This window comes from Aythya marila, assembly GCF_965140915.1.
Source record: "Aythya marila genome assembly, chromosome: 19".
NCBI classification, from domain to species: domain Eukaryota; kingdom Metazoa; phylum Chordata; class Aves; order Anseriformes; family Anatidae; genus Aythya; species Aythya marila.
This window is the reverse complement of record NC_139060.1, coordinates 6,316,425-6,336,196: the sequence shown is the minus strand read 5'-3', so window position 1 is coordinate 6,336,196 and position 19,772 is coordinate 6,316,425. Positions and strand designations below refer to the sequence as shown.

The following is a 19,772-nucleotide window of genomic DNA, read 5'->3' as shown; positions in this document are numbered from 1 at the left end:
TGCTGAAAACAAGCGCAAAATCTCTAATGTTTACCATCAGTAGTAAGGATTTTACACCCACCCACCACAAGAGCAAACGGGAATGCTGTTAAACTCTTCCAAGCCATAAAGACCTGCAGCCCGTGTCCCGAAGCCAATCTACGAATGCAAACAGAAGAAAAAAAGTTAAAAGATGCTGTTGTACACCAAACTAGGAGTCAGTCCCTGCAGCACAAACAGAAAACGGTTGGAAAATAAATGAATCCAGAGGAAATGTGAGAGCCAACGTGAAATAAGAGCTAGTTATGGGATTTCTCTGTGGCCACATATGCCAGCAGAGGCTGCCACGCTGCCTGTTACACAGACAGCCGTGTGGTGATGCCAATTAATAAGTCACTTGATTGTAACCATAAGGTGGAGGCACTTTCACTGCAAGACCTTACTTCCAGCAGATTAGCTTTTGAAAAATGTGACCAATGGAACTGAGATTTCTCAGACAGCCTGATATAACCCAAAGGCTGATTTTTGCACAGGCAAGAGGACAGATGCTTAGGAAAATTCCACTTAGCCAGACTTGTTGCCTCAGAACAGAAGCAGAGCTGTGCACATACCTCAACCAAATCCATAGAAAAGTGCATTTTTCACTCCATTTCAAATCTGATGCAAATTCAGGAACTAGAAAAGTGTCACAACCACACCTCTCTTGGACAGAACTACTCTTTGAGAGAGTTTCTAAGTTGCATTCACACAAAAAGCAAAACCCCACATGGGGTTGGTGTGTGACTCAGGATCCCCCCTACCACAGGCACCTGCAAGCTGACCTTTTTGTCCCTAAAAGCCACTTCAGGGCTCTCTGCGCCCATAGCGCTTTATACAACTTATACTCCTTTATCTCACACAGGGGGTCATCAGATGATTTCATCCCAAATTGATATGTTCATTATGCATCAACCAGAGCGGGCAAAACAGCTCACATGGGAAACCGTCCCCTGAGATCTCGCAGCTATCAGCTTTCAAGATGCAACATCCAAGTCCCTCACGCACCTACCTGGAGGTCTGCAAACTTGTGCTTGAAGAACTCAGTCACATCCTCTAACAGAAGGGGAAAACAAACATATTTTAGGGGCTCTTAGTAAGGCAGTAAATTCAGATACCTGGTCAGCCAAGCAGGTACTTGCTGACTCATTTTGAATAAGCCCCAGTACAGTGAGATATAGTGAAATCAGATCAGAATGATTCAAGCACAGGGAACCTAGCCCCAAATACGAGCACATAGACTGAGGAAGAGGTGGTTGCCATCACTAAATTAGCTTCAGAACCAATTCTGTCATGCTAGCTTTATACATAGTATCTAACAACCTCTCTCTTCGAAGATACCTTACTTCTGACTTTTACCATGAAATACAAGATTATAGCAGTAGCTTTTTTTGCCTGTGCTATATCACCTGCTCCCTAAGCTCAAAGGAGCACCCTAGATTCACCCAAAGCCTTTTGATTAACCTCTGTGGTCTTTTAAGATGCACCTCCAGTTACCCAATTAGTACCTTGTTAACCAACACCAGCAGTGTATTTACTCCTTGCCCTTGCACTACTTTTAACCCTTAATGTGCAGTGATATGTACATCCTTCTAGGAAGCTTCGTGCATAGGTTTTGACAAGAAAAACTTATTTGTGTAAGAACACAGTGGTTTTCAGGGCTGGCGAGCACTGACACTTTGCTTCTATGCTCTCATTGTCAAGGGGAGGACTTGAGTCTTTAGGAAACAAGGGTGGGCAGAATTAGAAAAGATACTTATCTCTGTGGGACTGTTGAGTTTTATGAGAACTGACCACACGCAGTGCCTTGCATAATTGCACTCAACAGTATTTAATAGTATTCAGGGACTGCTGAGAAGACTAACGCTGAGCACCAATTTTCCTGATGTTTGCCATAGGTGTAAGCTGTAACTGTAAGCTTCTGGTTTTCAACATCACCACTCAGTGCCCGTTTCACCATCAAAACCGTAGTTTCCTACAGCAAGGAAGCTCCTTGTTAGTATTTTTACTTGGAAATTGCAAACAGATTACAAGCGGAGAAGGCTGCTGAAATGTTTTGAGTACTTCATCAGTGAGTTCTGTCCTCCATCTCCGGGCACATCCACAGGCACACTGTGCATCTGCACGCATGTGAAAGGCTGATGGGGGCTCCACGTGCCTCAAGGCAGCAAATTTGGCCATTCTGACCATTTTGGCAGCCATCAGCCACCACAGGCTCCCAGAGCCTTCACCTATCAATGGACTCAGGGAAAATCCTATTACCAGGAGCTGCTACCTCTCAAGTGGACATCGTTAGCCACTACAAAAAGAGAATTTATTCAACTACAGTCCTGTTTGGGATAAAGAAACAACAGTGTCCAAACAGCGTATTGCATAAGTGTGCACTGAGTGACTGAGATTATTTGAGTGACTCCAGTCATCCCACTGGCAGAGAGAAGGGTGTTGAACGCTAGGGGATAAGTGTTCTCATTGCAAAAGAGAGTCATCTTCACTCATGATTTTCTTCACCATAGCAGCAGAATTTCCTCGACTGAGTAAGCATTATTCAGTAAGGTAAGGGTGACAGGTCTAGGGCAGAGGTTTGAAACAATAATTACAGTTTGTTCTTCTGTAGTACCTTTCATCTGTGGAATTCACAACAATGCAATAATCCTCCTAACAGCTTATGTAGGTAAAACAAATATTATGAGATCTGTTTTTCAGCTGGGGAAGCTGAGAGAGAATATGATGATGCAGAGAATCGTTAGCAGAGCAAGAACTTGGATGCAGCTCTTCTGACTCATTTTTTTTAGTTCTGTGAGCCTGGCCACACCAACTGGTGAGGCCACCCTTGCTACTCACTGCTGGGAAGGTGTCAGTGTCTACAGGACTTTTGACTTTTCAGTGTTCACTTTTCATCAGGAGAGAGGTATGCAGAGACTCTGAACAGAGAACCCATGAGCCTGTACATCTACAAGCCCCAAAAAGCACAGCACTATGATAACTGATCAGAGGACAGGAAGGAATTGAGCAGTCCAAGACCCAACGGATCTTTTAAGTGTTCATCTGCAAATATAAGCTTTGATTATGCTCTAAATGCTGTTCTGGAGACAGCCAATATCCAATAGAGGGTCTGAAGTGGATTTTAATAGTGTCCTTCTAGACTGGCAGTTCTCAGAACAAAGAAACAAAGATGAACAGCTTCCTCCGCAGAGGAGAGGAAAGGCATGAAAAGCCCACAAAATGCTCTGATCTCTGTATCTTTTATCAGGATGTAGCAAGAAGCACTACTTGCAGGAGCTGGGTGCTGGGACACAGTGAGCCAAGACACTTTTATTTTTATGGAAGAAAGCAGAGCAACGGTATAAACTGTTGTGGAAGGAAAAGAAAAAAACGGGACTTGACCAAAAGAATCTGAGAAGTGAATAGAAAATGTCCAGCTAATACGGCTATGTAGCTTTGGCCACAGTAAATATGTTTATTTGGAAATTAGCTGTATCTAAATGGTTTTGTTACACATCAGTGTGATGTAGAGACCTAGCACCTGCTATTAACACAGTGGTTTGCACAGGAAAGCAAGCTTGTGAATAGTGTGTGCTACTGAGTTGGCAGTTTAAACTAACAGATCCCAGAACACGCTAGATTTCAGTTGGCTAAAGCCCTAACGTATTTCTGTGTATTTTCTTACTTTTCATTCTGCCCTCTTATAGACTGGAAAAACAGTAAAGAGAAGCTCTAAGGCAACAGTAACACTTTCAAACTTCTCAATGACAAAGATACGTACATTTTACTGAAATTATCCCAGGGAATAATGAGCTAGGTGTATTGAGCCATCCAGTCACTGGAGTTGCAACCATTTGCACCAGTCAAGAACAAAGTTCCTGATTCACAGAAGTGCTGAGAACCTGCTGCTCCAGTTGAAGAGGCCAGGAGAGAGAGGCTGTCATCACGTCTGGCAATCAGACCGTGTGTGATTCAGTCCGGGGCCCTCAAATCAGCAGCCCTTATGCATCAACTTGGCTGTGATTTGCACCGGGGGGGAATCTGCATTGTATGATACTGCAGGATGCTAATCCTGCATGAAGTCCATGTTTCTCCTGAAAAAACATGGACTGCTTCTTTGCAGAGCTTCCCTGACATGGACTTCTATACATGCAGTGTTCAATAAAACACTCTTACTTTGAGTTCTTCAACATCCATTGGGCCCTTGTGCCCAGGCTAAGTATACACATCCCTCCCAGGGCAGAATGAATCAAATCCTTGCTGCTTTCCACTGGGGTAAGTTTTCCTAGTTTTAAATGAACAAATGTTGGCAGTAATGCAAGTAAGGTTCATACTGTAGTGGGGGAGGTAGAAATATCAGCCTGGAAAAGGTTCAGTGTTTGTTTTTAAATCCCAGAAGAAACATATGAATACGATGTATCTGGGATCTAGAAAAAAAAACAGAGCAGCATATTAGCAACCGCATAGAAACAGCTATATGTCAGGCATCAGCTGCTCCTTACGAGCCTAAAAGAAGCAGCAGGTCTCTCATGAGTTCTTGCTCCCTCTGTTTCTTGAACAGTGTGAAACATGCAGTACGTCTGTTCTGTGCTCCCTCTGTTTGCTGTCTGAGTGGCCCAAGTAAATAGAAATCCTAACAGAGACTGCTCATTGTGCCAAAACATAAACATAGACTTGCATAGCTCATAAGCTTATTGCCTTATTACTCACCATTGCAAACGTCAGCATGTGCTTGGTTGCAGCCGTCACGTCTAAAGAGCAGATCCAGCATGTGCTGAAGTTAGTGGGAGCTCTTCCACAAACATTAATGTCCTTTGGATGAAATCTGCAGGATTGGATCAGTTCTCGTCTCAGTGGAACCTGTGACAAAATTGTACACGTTAGTCTTAGCAGGATCCATGGCCTCAGATCTGTTCCTGACACGCTTAAAGCCATCCAGAGGAATCACAGCCTCGCTGAAAGCAGTCATTTCCCTACCATCTGAGCCACTTGTGGAAATTTCTTCTTTTTCATCATGATGGGAAGCTTCTCCCCCCCCCCGAAAAAAATAAAATAAAATACAAAAGCAAAAAAAAAACCCACAGACAGGTGTCTTTTCCAGTGTACTTGGCAGGTCACCAAGTTCAGGCTATTGGGAACCAAATGGAATGAAAGACTTTGTGAGAGAGAAGCCTGCCAAGGCCCAGTCTTTTACAGAGAGGGAATTTGGACAGAGATCACATCCTGCTGATCCCAGCTGTGGCAGCGAGGCCTGCGGAGCGAGAAGGACCCTGGCGGATGATTCACAACCAACAAGCTAAATTTCATGGGCGGTCCATGCAAATCCCCTGGTGTGCACATTTCGCAGTCCCGAAGAAATATGCGCGTGGGGCTGCATTTTTCTGTCAAAAAAACACAATCTAGCGTGCGACCGAGTACTTGGCCAAATCAGGTTTATGAAGCTTTGAATTTGTGAAAAGAAAAATCCAGGACTCTCAGAGGCGAAGGGGTTGTTTAGGGTTATGATTTGTGTTTGTAACACGATTTTTTTGATTTTTCCCTCCCTTTTTCCTGCAGGGCAGGGATCGATGCCCAGCCTGTGGCTGCGGGTTTCCAGGCTGGGGGAAGGAGCTGGGCCTTGGCTGTGCTGCACCACAGCTTTATTTTTTTTTTCCTTTTTATTTTTTTCCTTTCCCAGCTGCCACTCGGATTTTTGGAGCCCGAGGACCTTCCTGGGCCAGCCAGCGACGCGTGGCTCTTCCTTTTCCCTCTCTTTATTTTTTTGGGGCCAAAACCGGGCTGTGCAGCCCCAGCTGCACAAAACAAACCCGCTGACGTGTGCCTGAGCGAGCTACCGAGACTTAACGGGCTAAAATGAGGTGTTTTTCACAACAGGGGGGCCTCACACAGCGCTCCCACCCCACCCCACCCCACCCCACCCCACCCTCACTGTGGGGGGGTGAGCGCTGAATTCCTCCCCCCCTTAGGGAAGGCGGCGCCTGTCCCTTTAAGGCGCTCCCCGCCCCTTTTTGGCCCTCGGGCCCCTCCGTAGCGCTCCCGGGAGAGAGCGGCATTGTGCAGCCTTTGGCCCGCACCGCGCATGCGCCCTCCCGCCTTCCCCCGCCTGGCGGCCCCGGAGCCGCCGCCGCTGCCGCCGCCGCCGCCGCCGCGTCCCCCCCTCCCCCCCCCCTCCTCCCTCCTCCCCTCCCCACCCCCCTCCCCTCCCCTCCGCCGCGGCCGCGCCCCCGCCTCTGAGCCCAGGAGGAGGAGGAGGAGGAGGCGGCGGCGGCCCCCGGCCCCCAGCCCCCGGCTCCTTCCCCAGCCCCCGGTAAGTCACGGGGGCGGGGGGGGTGGGGGTGTGCCCGGTTCCCGGCTCCCCTCAGCGCCCGGCCGGGCCCCCTTAGGCAGCGCGCGCGCGGCGCCCCCCCCTCCCCGCGCCCCCTCTCCCGCCTTCTCCACACGGCGCGCGCTGGGGGCGGTGCGCGCGCGTGCATGCCTTGCAGCCGTGCATGCCGTGCAGCCGCGCGCGCCTTTGCAGCCGTGCATGCCTTGCAGCCGTGCATGCCTTGCACGCGCGCGTGCTCGCCGCACGTGCGTGCTGCTTGCATGCGCGCCTGGTTGCAGCGCCCGGCGCTTTGCATGTGGGCGTGTGCTCGCCGCCGCCGCGCATGCATGCAGCGGTGCATGCTTGTTGCGCTGCGTGGTTGTGTCTGTGTGCTTGCACCCCTGAGTGGCTTGTATGGGGGGTGTGTGCTTGCAGTGGTGCATGCTGGCATGTGTGTGCTTGCAGCAGTGCTTGCATATGGCCGTGCGTTTGTAGGTGCTTGCGTGTGCTTGCAGCCATGCCTGTGTGTTTGCTTGTGTGTGCTTGCAAGCATGCATGTGTATTGGCATGCATGCATGCATGTGCTTGCAGACATATCTGTGTGTCTGCATGTGTGTGCATGCATGCGTGTACTCAGAGCCATACCATGCTTGTTTGCATGTGTTTGCAGCCACGCATGCTCGCAGCCGTGTGTGCTTGCATGTGTACGTGTACTTGGAGCCATACCATGCTCTTGGATATATCTGCAGCCATATGTGGTTGCATGTATGTGTGTACACGCCTCCATTTGCATGCCTCTATGTGTGCATGCCTGCATCTGTGTGTTCTTATGCTTTTGCATACCTCTGGATGGCTCCTCCTGCCCCCCAAAAGTTTGGGCTCTCCCACAGAACTTCCCCTGGGTGTAAAGGGGAGCAGCGAGGCGAGGGCAGGTGGGTGGGGAAGGAGTGTTGTTGCCCACTGCTGGTCACCCCGCTGGAAGCCCTCGCACTGGGCAGTGGGTGCTGCTGAGGTGCTGTGTTTAGTGCAAGATGCTGTGGTGCAGGGTGAAGCCCTCCCCGGGATGGAGCTGAGTGCTGGCAGCAGGATGCGTGCTCGCTCAAGTTCCCAGATTAGTTCCAGATGAAAAGAATGTGATCTGCATTAGAAAACTTAAATCACTGGTGGCAACAATACAAAGTTTATCCACACTGCGGAGAGTGCTTATTAAAGCAAGCAGGCAACTGGTAGCACTTTGCCCTGTACCCTCCCGTCCCCTCCCAAGAATGAGTTGCTTAAAATACCAGTAGTTGCTGGAAGAGCAAACGATTTGGCTCTCAAATCTGCTGCCACCAGCAAAAAGAATGGTAGTTGTGGTGGGATGTTGCAAATGTAGTTTAAAGACAAATCCTTATGGTAAAAAGTAGCTGGAGATTGTTCCCTCTGCAGCATCGGCCCCGATTACAGAGCACTGGCACTGTGCTTTATCAGGTTCTGTTACAGAAAGTGAGTCTGCTGAGACTAACACAAGGCTGGCTTTCAGTCAGGTGAAACGCTCAGACAAAGGTATGATGTGATGCTCACACCATTTAGGGGAGAAATATGAGACTGAAATACTTGAATTAGGAGATGAAAGGATCCTGGTAGGATTTTAAGCTTTGGAAACGGCTTTTATATAAACCATTGTATTTGCTGTGCTATGCAAGTACTTCTTCTTACAAGTATTTTGGGGAATATGATGTGAAACGTCCCACTGCACCGAAGAGCTATTCTGCTTTATTTCTAATGGTTTGTGTTTGGAACAGAGCAGAGTGAAAAATGCTGTCCAAGAAGTAATAAAAGGCCATGAGTTGGACTCTTGGTCTTGCACGTTAATAGACCTGAAGGCATAAAATACTGCTACGTTGCTGAAAAGATATACATATCTGTACAAAAGGTTATAGATAAGTTTTTCACGCTGTTTTCTGGAGATCTGCAGTTAGGCTGACCTCATTCTTTTAGCTGCTGACGATCTTTCTTTGACAGCTATTGAGAATATTTTGTTTTTCTTCCAGGTTTTCATTACCAGTGCGGTTCTGCTCTCTGTGGCAAGGGCTGCCTTTTGAAGCAGCACATTCATTCTCCCCTTCAAGCACCGTAAGTCTCATTTGCCAGCTTCAGAACCATGGCAACAGAAGAAAAGAAGCCAGATGCAGAATCCACCAAAACACAATCTACTCCTTCCTCCTCAACCAATCAGAGCAAGGTGTGTGTGGGGCTGAACAATGTCTGTGTAAATGCACATGGCAACTACCTGCACGTTCGCCAGGCAAACCAGAATTAAAGGGTTGAATCAAATGTAGATTAAGAACTTCTCAAGATGTCTGCTTCTGCTGCCGTCTGGGGATGAAAACGTGCTGAGGATAAGCACGTTTGTGGGTAAAGCAGGTGGATAAAAACAGTCTCTTTTGTAGTGCTGGATTTGTTTGTTTAAGTTCTTGCTAAGGAAATACTTCTTGTCGCTTTGAGCATTAAAAGCTCAGGTGGTTTGTATTTTTGGAAGGCCTAGAGATGGCTGTAGAACTGGTGAATTCGTGGTCTTAGTTGCAAAATGGGAAAGCAGGCATTAGTCAGGTTCTTTGAAGCCTGCAGGTGCTGAAAGAAGATGTTGCTGTCTAACCATCAAGCCTTCACAAATGGTGAAATAGTGGAAAAAAGTGGGATTTTGGGGGAGTTGGCCTGTGGTTTGATTTGCAACAAAGAACAGAGCTACAAATGTTTAATAGCACTACACAGATCAGTACCGAGAGTTTTATTTTAATCTGCCGAGCATTTTGTGCTTGGACCATTGGATTCTTCTCATCTGTTTGTTCCTGGCTTGGATGGAATTGTTATCGAGGATGAGTTGGTGTTGCACGTGGGCAGTAAGGCACCACAGACTCCTGACAGCATGTTGCTTTTTTTTGAATTTGGAGAGGGAAAAGAATGTAAACAGTAGAATCTGTGTTATGGTGAATACTCATGCAGTCCATTACTGTGTGCTGACTGTGAAACTCTCCTGGGAGTTTATTAAGCTCATCCATTCATATTTTTCTTTCAGCCCGCACCAGTAAAACCAAATTATGCTCTAAAGTTCACGTTAGCAGGACACACAAAGGCAGTCTCGTCGGTGAAGTTCAGTCCTAACGGAGAGTGGCTAGCCAGTTCCTGTAAGTATTGCTCTCTTATTATCTTGTTGAAAACATGCATGTTTGGGCCTTGGAGAACTACCTGTCTTTACCGTTACCCTCATCAAATGGAAGAGGGCTGTAGTGTCATTGTTCTTCCTAAAAGGAACAGTCCCAGAGCTGACAATCTCTGGGATGATTTACTTCTTGGCTTTTAAGTTCTGTTACTTTGGATGTTGGATCGTGTAGGTGTTGCCAGATCAGAGTCCTCTCCTGTTCAGCTTTCTTTTCTGAGCAAGTGGGCAAAAGCAAGCACAGGATTCTTTCCCCTGTGCCTTTCTGTATCGCTCAAGTTCCAGCTTAAGCTTTTGATTTGAGCTTTGTGTGCAGTACCTGCAGGCAAAAGTGTAGTTCTGGGAGCTGAGGGAGATAGCTTTGCACTACCAGACTGGATTGTAGCGTGGTATGAAGGACTGGCCATGTGTTTCTGTCCGCTGTGCCTGTGGTGTTTAGTGAGTCAGAGCCTTTGATTATCCCCGTGAAATGTGCAGAAGATGTTATTATATATAGTGTTTCACTACTTGCTCTCTTAGGTGGTAGATCAAGTTCTCTCCCTGACAGCTTTGGTATTTCTTTTAATTTTTTTGGTGATTAATGCTGCTTGACAGCTTTTCCTTTGAAAATGTGTTTACATAAACCCTCGGTGAGGATCCATATATATGGAAAGGGCAATTAAAAAGAACAATGTTGAATATGATGCTGAGGGCCAGTCAAACAACTTCCAGACATGGGAATGACTTAGGTCTTTGGCTTAACTGCAGATTGCCTTTATAAGGCCAGTACACCGTGTATAAATCCTTCCTGTGTTCAAGTATCCTTATGAAAGACCCTTTCCCCCACCCCAAGGTTTTCCAACCTCTACCTCTGGCAAATATCAACCTTTTTCTCTGGCCTGTTTTGCGAGCTAAAATAGATAATATGTTTGGGTTTTTGCAGACGTTAATTCAGTCCAGGTAGTGATGTCACTTTTGTTCTTTCTGGACAAAAGCGTCTCAGCATTCCTCGTGGAACAGTACTACTTCTACCACTGGCAATCTGAAACAAAAGTAGAAACCCAAGTTGTCATCAGAGAGACTGAAGTGGCTGGAGACTCCGTGCATTCCAGGCAGTTTATGTAATCTCAGCTGCTGCAGCGTGGCGTGTACGAAACCATTCTTCACCAGTTACATACGACCTTATCCACTAGCGTCTGCCTGGGGAGGGAAAACTACTCGCTGTATGCAGAGACGTAGTTAATTTCTTGCCGTCTAGAAAGGACAGATATATCTGTCGGTGCTGTTAGTCTCTTAACTGGTACATTCTTTTCCAGCTGCTGACAAGCTCATTAAAATTTGGGGAGCGTACGACGGCAAGTTTGAAAAAACAATATCTGGTCATAAACTGGTAAGTATGAGGAGATCTCTGTGCACTCGAGTATGAATTTACTTGTAAGGAATTTACTTTGCTTTGTTTTTCACGTCCGGAGTTTTCCATTTGTGATTAGTTTGACTTGTGTAGAGGGCTTGCTCTTTAGTCTCATTTTGTACGTCTTTGTTTATACAGTCCTGTGCAATACCCTGGGACTGGAATTGCTGAGGTGATACCAGGTCAAGCTGGAAATACATTGCAGAGTGATAATGAAGAACCTGCATGCACACTGCCTAGCCGTTTTCTTGAGTCCCTCCATTTCGGGAACACTGACCTCCTACAAGGGGCAACGTATTCTTGGGTGAAAATCCCTGTAAACTGTAACACTATGTCCTGTTCCTTCTTTCCTTTGTATCTGGAGCAGAATGGCTTGCCTTTTAAGGAGATTGAATTTTCTTGTGGCTTTGCCTACATAAACACAACACTTACTCATTCTCCAAAGTTCTAAAGAAAACACAAATTCCCAAACCCTCCAGTTTTGTTTCCCAAAGTTTCTTACGTGCTGAAGTTTCAGAAGCAAAGATGAAGATTCACCAAAAGAAAAGCCAGTAGAATCTTGTTGTTCTCCAGCCCTTAGGGACTCAGACCAGAAAGAGCAAACCATTTGTCATCATGAGAAACCACTTATTCAGATTAGTTTGTGTAGCATACTGTTTATGAATTCCAAGAAAGGGTGTTGGTGGCCACACTAAGTGCCATGTGAACAAGCTGTTGATGTTTTTGGAGTGTATGGCTCAGTCTAAAATGAGCAAGTGTCAAAGGAGCTGCAACCCAGTCAGATCAATGAATTCCCAGCTCCCAGTGCTGACTTTTCTTTCAAGCTTCAGCTGTGAATATAATATGCAGCCTGTGTTTTCCATTTGCATGTGTCAGTGAGCAAACAGAGCTAAGAGGATTGTTTTCCTTTGTTTTAGGGTATCTCCGATGTTGCTTGGTCATCAGATTCCAACCTTCTTGTCTCTGCCTCTGATGACAAAACTCTCAAAATATGGGATGTAAGCTCGGTAAGGACAAGCTGTTATTTACCTACCTTCTCCCGCAGCGTTGCCATTGTAAATCAGGCTCTTCTGAGAGATGAGCTTGATGTGCTATGATGAGAGAAGGTAGAGTTTTAAGTACTGGTCCTCTTTAGGTGATAGCTCCAACTTTCCTGCTTAAAACAAGCAGCTGGCTGAATGGGCTGTGAGGATGAGTGAGTTGTGCCGCGTGCTTTTGGAAAGAGGGGGATGCTCACGGGTACCGTGAGGAGTCTGGTTATCTTCTGAGAGTGCTAAAGTTTTACAGTGGCAATGCAGTTGCAGGCTTTGTTTCTGAAAGCAGCCTCTCAGATTGAACTTTTTTGTAACTTCTCATCATAGGCTCACTTCTCTTTGCTTCTTTCCCCCTTTCTTTTCTGCAGTTATATTGAAAACTGGGTAAATTGGTTTAATTTTGATTGGATATGTTAAAGTGCTTGGTTTTCTCTTGTTGCCCAGAGGGTTTGAAATTTGGCTGTGTTCACTGAAAAAAGTCTTTTCTATTGTTTTCTTGTAGCTGGTCTTCTGCCCATCTAAGTCTGGGGTTAGAGATGGTTTCTTTGTGCTGCATGGTTATTAACCTTCATGCAGCTTATCTGAATGCATGTATGGCTGTAGAGGATGCTAAATATTTAACACTCCTAAATCTTATTTCAGGGTAAGTGCTTAAAGACGCTGAAGGGGCACAGTAACTACGTTTTCTGCTGCAACTTCAACCCTCAGTCAAACCTCATCGTTTCTGGCTCAGTAAGTGATTTCTTTTCCTTAGTGCGCAGCAATTGCTGCACACCCCTTGTTTCAATTTTGTCTTCCCCCACAAATGCAACTTGTAATTGGGTGAGCTGTGCAGTGTTCTGGCTGTCCTTGTTTAGGGACTCGGTCGAGCCTTTAGCCCATCTTCAACATGCAGTTTTCCTTGCATATAGAGGAAGAGTTGAAGGGAACTGCGCTCCCTGTTTGTTATTGCTACCCTGTGTAGTGGTTGTTGTTTCCTGGCCTTTCTAATGAGGCTACAGTGCAACTGGAGGATGAAATGTGTCTAGACTTGCATCAAGTTATACCATCGTGTATGCCACAAATAGGTGTATCATTAAACCACCTTGTGCATTTCTTCAATCTTCAGTTTGACGAAAGCGTGAGGATATGGGATGTGAAAACAGGGAAGTGCCTCAAGACGTTGCCTGCTCATTCTGACCCAGTTTCAGCTGTAAGTCCTTTCTGATAAACAAACATGCTAATGTGCTTTGTTTAGGGCAGCTCCTCTCCTACCTCTGTTGGTAGAGGGGTGGGATTGTGTTCTCATTCTTATTATGAACCCCTCATACAGTGTAGTGGATGGGCTGCGGTTGGTTTGCAGGTGGTCATTGCTCAATGAGAACAAAATGAGGAGTGTTACGTGTGAGGCTTACATGGTTCTCTGTCTTGGGTGTTAATGTGGGGAGCAGTGAATGGTGGAGTGCTGAGCGTGCCTGAGCCTGGCAGTCTGATGCTGGGGTGCTGACTGGTTGTCACTTGAGGGTCGGAGGACAGCCTGGAACTGCTGTGTGTCTGCTTGCTTCTTTCAAACTAGTGCTATGGTTCAGACCAGGGCAGTTCCATAGTACGCTCCATTTCCAACCTTGTTAATTTAAATAGTTTAAAGTAACGTGGAATACACCAATATCTAATAAAATGAAGGAAAACAAGAAGGTATTTAACTCTTAATGTCGTTGAAATGAAGGAAAGACTAAAAGAATGTTGAGCCTCTGATGTGTTATAACATGGCTGTTGGAATGCGATTGGTACAATTGTTCTGCCTTGGCTGGATTTCACACTTGAAAATGTACATTAACAATAATTATTCTTTTAAATAGTAGTATTTTGAGGTATAGCTGAATGGAATAAATTGACCTCAAAACATATTTGGTTACATAAGAGGTTAAGTTCCATGTCCTTAAAATGTTAAGGTGCTACCCCAGGTTGGACATTACTATTATTTGAGCAGCTAATGCTGTGTTCATGTTAAGGTGCTGCTCTTAGCTTCTGAGGAAATGTATATTCCAGTTCCTGATGCTAGAATAAACAGCTGTAGTTAACTCCTGTTTCCATTTATGCCAGGCAAACTGGGGGTGGTGGGGATCTTGTTTTGATTGTGTTACCCATCTAAATTCGTAGATGACTTTGATATCGTACTGACTCTCTGCTTCTATCCATACGACTTAAACTGTTAGTGTTGGAAGATGAATACTTTTACTGAGGCTTAAGAACATTGATTTCTACAAACATAAGTAAAGTTTCTTTCCCCCTTCTATAATATTACAGGTGCATTTTAATCGTGATGGATCCCTGATAGTGTCAAGTAGCTATGATGGACTCTGGTAAGTTTTTTTGGTCTGCTGCAACCTTTAAAACTGTTGCATACTTAGAAAAAAAATATAATTACATCATATGTTGGTAGTAATGAGTCTCGTGTTTTTCATAGTCGAATCTGGGATACGGCATCAGGGCAGTGCTTGAAAACACTGATTGGTAAGTAGAAGGCTTCTTGTTTGTGCTCCGTTCTTTGCTGTTTAGCTGCAATACAGCTATTCTGCATCATTGCTGTGAACAGTGACTTCCTTAACCTCTATTTTTCAGTCTTCCTACCATTCCATTAGCACACTGTTGTCCTCCTAGCTATTACAATAAAAGGAACTATCATGTCTATGGAAACTTGCTTAAGCTTGGAGTGTTCTGTAGTATAGATGCAGGATAAATGAGTTTTTCAAAGCTTTCTACCGTTCAGTTTGTTGCTGTGCAGCAGTTCAAAACTGTAACAAAATTGTTTGCGCTGTTGGAAGCGATGGAAAGAGTCCGTGACTGCATGAGCTGCCTGCTTTTACTGGTGATGGTTGTTAGCATGAGGCATCTCGTGAACAAAGATAATAAAAGAAAGTCACCTGTTGGGCATACGTTCCCTAGCCTTTCATATTATTATAAAACATCATATAGACAAGTTACATGGCACTGCAAATTAGCACCATATACTCTTAATGTAATGGTTTTTAAAAGGTATAAATATACTTTTGCCTTGATAAGTGCTGATTCAAAGAAGGAAAGTTCAGTTACAAAGGGTTATTTAAAATGTGAGCAAAACATCATTTTCTTGAAGTGCTGAAAACGATCACTTTCTTATATCTGTATTTCTTGAAGTACCAAGGGATAACAAAACGGAAAGCTTGTTTCAGTGAGACAACTAACAACAGATTATTGTCGAAAGAAATTCTTTGCCAATGGAGCAATGCAACCGTGTGCTGGTTAACAATCACTTTTATTTTCACTGTAGATGATGATAACCCTCCAGTGTCTTTTGTGAAATTCTCCCCAAATGGCAAATACATACTAGCTGCAACTTTGGACAAGTAGGTATTTAAAAAAAAAAAAATCCACAAGCTTTGAAGTGTCCATGAATATCAGATAAAACTTTATTTTGCTGTTGTTTACCTGTCACAATAATGACATTACACAACTTCATACATACTATAAAACTTTGAAAATCTGGGAGGTGTTGTATGTTGCTAATGTCATAGGTAGAGCTTCTGTTTTTAAAGCCTTGGCACTGCTTAGTGTCTGCAAGACCTGTCCATTCCTTCTAGTGTACGTTTCAAAACCACAGCATTCTCTTGCATTAATCATACGATTCTCTTGTAACATCAAGAGACAAAATTTAGCCTATAAAAGGGTGCAATATGAAATCAACTCTTTGTGTAAGGCATAAGAGCAGTGCAGGTGTGCTTACTGTATTAATGATTCACCTGGAGAACTTCCATGCAGTGTCTAAGAAGGGATTAGTTGATCTGTCATCTCCATTCACAGACAGTAATGATGCTGTTGCTTTCGTGAGACCTACCCTTCCTGTGTTGGGTGGCTGGTAGCCTGTCTGTCTGAGCATCTGTGCATAGAATATCACAACCATAGCCTGCCTTTTTCAGCTAGTCAATGAAAATCCAGGCTAAAGTGCCCCATGTAGACTAAGTTCTGTTACGGAGAAACTTTCTGCTACTAGGAAATCGTCTGGTGAAAAAAACTGCAAGAACTAATATTTGTTTTTCTGTGTTTTGTAGCACTCTTAAACTTTGGGACTACAGCAAAGGAAAGGTAAGTCCTTTGTCTTGTTATGACTGTCTTGTTATGTAGACTAAGCTAAATTTATTGGAGAATCTGGATTTCATTTGCTTTTTAACCTCTCTTAACATTTTATGAATATTATAAGAAAAAGTGTTAGTAACCCTTTGTCAAGGAGGACTAAAGATGCCTTTGAAAAAAAATCGTTTATCCTGCTGTATAGGCCCAAGACACTGAATATATATAATTATATATTATATGTGTGTATATCTCTTTTAGGTATTAAATTGTTGTTGCTTTTCTTGGTGGGAAGTGACAAATTTATTTATTTTTCCTGCTATCCTCAAAATTAGTGTTCTAGGACAGCGATGCCCTATGCATCCTCTAGATAAGCGAGTTGGCAGGGAGGGAAACCCGGGCAGATATATTTATAGCCTGATCAGACAAGAGAGTTTGTCCTTGGCTGTGAGAAAGCTACTTCCCGACAATGCTTACGCCTTTTGGCTCTTCGCTTTCAGTGCCTGAAGACGTACACAGGACACAAAAATGAAAAGTACTGCATATTTGCAAACTTCTCCGTTACTGGTGGAAAGGTTAGTGTTTATTTGGACTATTTTTATTTTTTACTCATGTGCAGTTTTTACTGGTTTTCTCCATGGGCATGCAAGGATGATGCAAGTGTCTCATTCTGTAATTTGATTCCAAAACATCTCTATCATCGTGTCGAAAACTGTTTTTTATCTGGAAGAGGAGGAAAAATAGTTTAGTAGAGGCCGTGCCAAATAACTAGCAATGGTAAAATTTTGTAGAAGCAGCAGTAGTTTGGGGATGGAAACCTCCCTTAGCAGATCCTGGTTCATGGATGCCATAGGGCAGTGGGAGAAGGAGCTGTCCTGGGAAGCTCCATTTACCTCCCTGAGTGCCTGTGGTGTCTGTGTCCTTGGGTGGTCCTGCTGCCTCGTGGCCAGGCTCCCTCTGCTGCAGCAGGAGAGGACGTTCCCAAGTGGGGAGCAGTGGGTATGTCTTGGTTAGTGGCACAGCAGGCAGCCGTCCGAGGATACGATGGTGTGCTCCGGTTGAGATGGCGGAGCACATCAGCAGGGGTTCAATCCTAACACAGAAGGACCTCGGCATCTTTTGGTCATTTAGTTTTCCTCCTTTGGCATACAGAGGGTGTAACAAAACTTTCTGCCTGTATGCACTGAATAGGGGCTGAGACAGAACAAATCACATCAAATAGTCATGTAAGTTCCTTATAATAATAATAAAGTATTTACTGAGTACTAGTTGTTAGATACGGATGATGAGAAAGATTAAAATAACTTTTCTCTGCCCCTCCAGTGGATTGTGTCCGGTTCAGAAGACAACCTGGTTTATATTTGGAACCTTCAGACAAAAGAGATTGTACAGAAATTACAAGGGCACACAGGTAAGGAAGAGGATTTTGTTTTTATTGATAGAATATCCTTCATGTCAGGTTGTAAATAGGGCTTAGCTTCAGCATTTTCTCACTGATGTTTAGTTTTGGCTGTCAGACCCATAGATTCTTGACTAGCTGAAGCTTAATTGAACCATAGGTGTCCACAACTTCTCATGAAGGCTTTTTAACGGTCGTTGCAAATGTGTACTTTTTCACTGCAAAAATTTTGACATCAGCTTGAAAAGATGTCTCCCTGAGTTCAGAGCTGGTCAAGATATTTAGGCAACTCAAAATTGTAATGAGTTTGACTTGCTGTGAACACCTAAAGCTGTAACTCTTGGAAGGATAAGAACTAATACAGTCCTGCCGTTTGTGTGTTTGTACACCTATTTCTTGAAGGTGAGGTTTAGCATGTCTTGAGAAGTCAGCTGATAGGTACTTCAGTCTGAATCCCAAAAGAGACTGTTCCCACTGCACTTACTAGAAGGAATCGTGCTGTGAAATGTAAGCATGCTTATTCCTTTGCAGGACCATCGATTTAGACTGTACCTTGGGGCAGTGGCAGCAAGCTTTTGTTTTTCAGATTAGGGCAAGACTGAAGACTAAGTGGTGTATCTAGCTGGCAATACCGTACCTGCAAGGAAAGGTACCGAGCAGGGTCTTTATTAGCTGTGTCCTGTTGTAATTGCCAAGAACTTTGCCATGAGATAGGCAAGAACTAGAATCTAGAGATTCTTTCATTTTGTAACCTGACAAACACTTCCTGACTACTGCTCTCAAGTTGAGCCCACCTATGGGATGCTTTTTTTGCTACCAAATATTTCTTCTCCCATATATGGAGTGAATGTTGGATAACTGTTCTTAATTACAAGGAAATAGTAACTGGTCTATGCTGTTTTAAGATGTAGCAACAATACATGTTACTTTCCAGAAGTGTGCTATGAGCCTGATTTCATTGCTGTAAATAATGATGTTTGTATTTCTCTTTCTTTTTGCATAGATGTTGTAATCTCAACAGCTTGTCACCCAACAGAAAACATCATTGCATCAGCAGCACTAGAAAACGACAAAACAATTAAACTGTGGAAGAGTGACTGTTAAACGTTCCAGTAACACTTTAGAGACTGTCAGGAAAAATTGTTTTTAAAAAAAATATTAAAAAACCACATGAGAATAATAAATCCAGTTTGGCAGGAAACCTGAAGAATATTTGATAAAGTGGTTTCTGTTAGTCTTGGCCCAAAGAAAACGTCTTAGCTCTTTGCTAGAACCGGGCAACGTGGTGGAAAAAAAAAAAGATGCAGTGTCTCCTTTTCTTGTCTAATCTTTGGCAGACAAATGGATCATTCTGACATCGTTAGAAGTGTCAGCTTGTATTGGACACCCCAAAGATGCTTTACTTTCTGGTGGCATTACTTCTAGGCACTGTTGCTGCTTAAGGAAGAGCTGCCAGTCTGCTTTCTAACAGTAAGTTAAGTCACGAGCCTAGAGATGCGTGGATTTTTTTTTTTTAAATGTCTAACTTTTTTATTTTTTCAGAATGTAGATTCTAGTCTTGAAAGTTTCTGTATTGTTTTAACTAGGAGTACTGCATCTTTAAAGGTGCTTCATTTTAAACACTCAGCTCAAACTTTGTGACCAAATGAAACCATGCAGTTCCAGATTTCCCCCTCCCCTTCCTGCCCCACTGACTTTGACTGCTGTGGTGACGATCTCCTCTTACCTTCTGTATAGTTGCTTACCTCTTGTTAAGTGTGTTTCATAGATGCTGTTCTAGAGCAGTTACAAATCTTCTGTTAATCATTAAAATTAATTCTGCTTGTAGTTACTCTGAGCATATTTTTTTCTTCTTCTGGATAAAAGCGAGCTCACGGAACACTGTAAAGTTATTTCAATGTAAAAAGAAACCCAGACTTTTGTATTTTGAAAATCCATCGTATGAAGCTGTATTGATGATGGCATGACTCTGTATCTCTTTCAGCATTGGTATTTCTTTCCCCTTTTGTCATACCCATGTGGTATTTACACATCCAAACAAATTCCATATGCCATAATAAAAAGGTGGGATTTTATGTGTATGCTTGTGGTAAGAGTGTACTAATGTGAAGTGTCTGTATCCAAAGCAGCCTCCCTTAAAAACTGGTTTTAGAGGAAGTATTTCTGCAGAAGCCCTGCTGAGTGAGTAGGGGAGAAGGAGAAAGGAGAAGAAACAGCCATGCTTACATCTGCCCTGATGAAAGAGGAGCATTTGTTGAAAGAAAGCAAGAGGATTGAACTGAAGGTGTCCTCCCCTGAGGCAACATTCGTACAAACCCTCAGAGGGCCCTTTAGCTAAGGGGAAAGGAATTCTGCGGCCCTCT

General features: G+C 44.0%; 1 protein-coding gene across 1 annotated transcript; it reads left to right on the top strand.

Moving 5' to 3' along the window:
• Positions 1–6,197: 6,197 nt before the first annotated feature.
• On the top strand, positions 6,198–19,490 carry WDR5 (WD repeat domain 5). The gene is made up of 14 exons (XM_082775892.1): positions 6,198–6,304; positions 8,335–8,525; positions 9,360–9,468; positions 10,796–10,869; positions 11,808–11,897; positions 12,567–12,656; positions 13,033–13,116; positions 14,211–14,266; positions 14,371–14,417; positions 15,214–15,289; positions 15,992–16,025; positions 16,511–16,585; positions 17,334–17,421; positions 18,413–19,490. The coding sequence occupies exons 2-14, from the start codon at positions 8,445–8,447 to the stop codon at positions 18,511–18,513; spliced, it is 1,005 nt and encodes a 334-aa protein (XP_082632018.1). The 5' UTR covers positions 6,198–6,304; positions 8,335–8,444; the 3' UTR covers positions 18,514–19,490.
• The last annotated feature ends 282 nt before the right edge of the window (positions 19,491–19,772 follow it).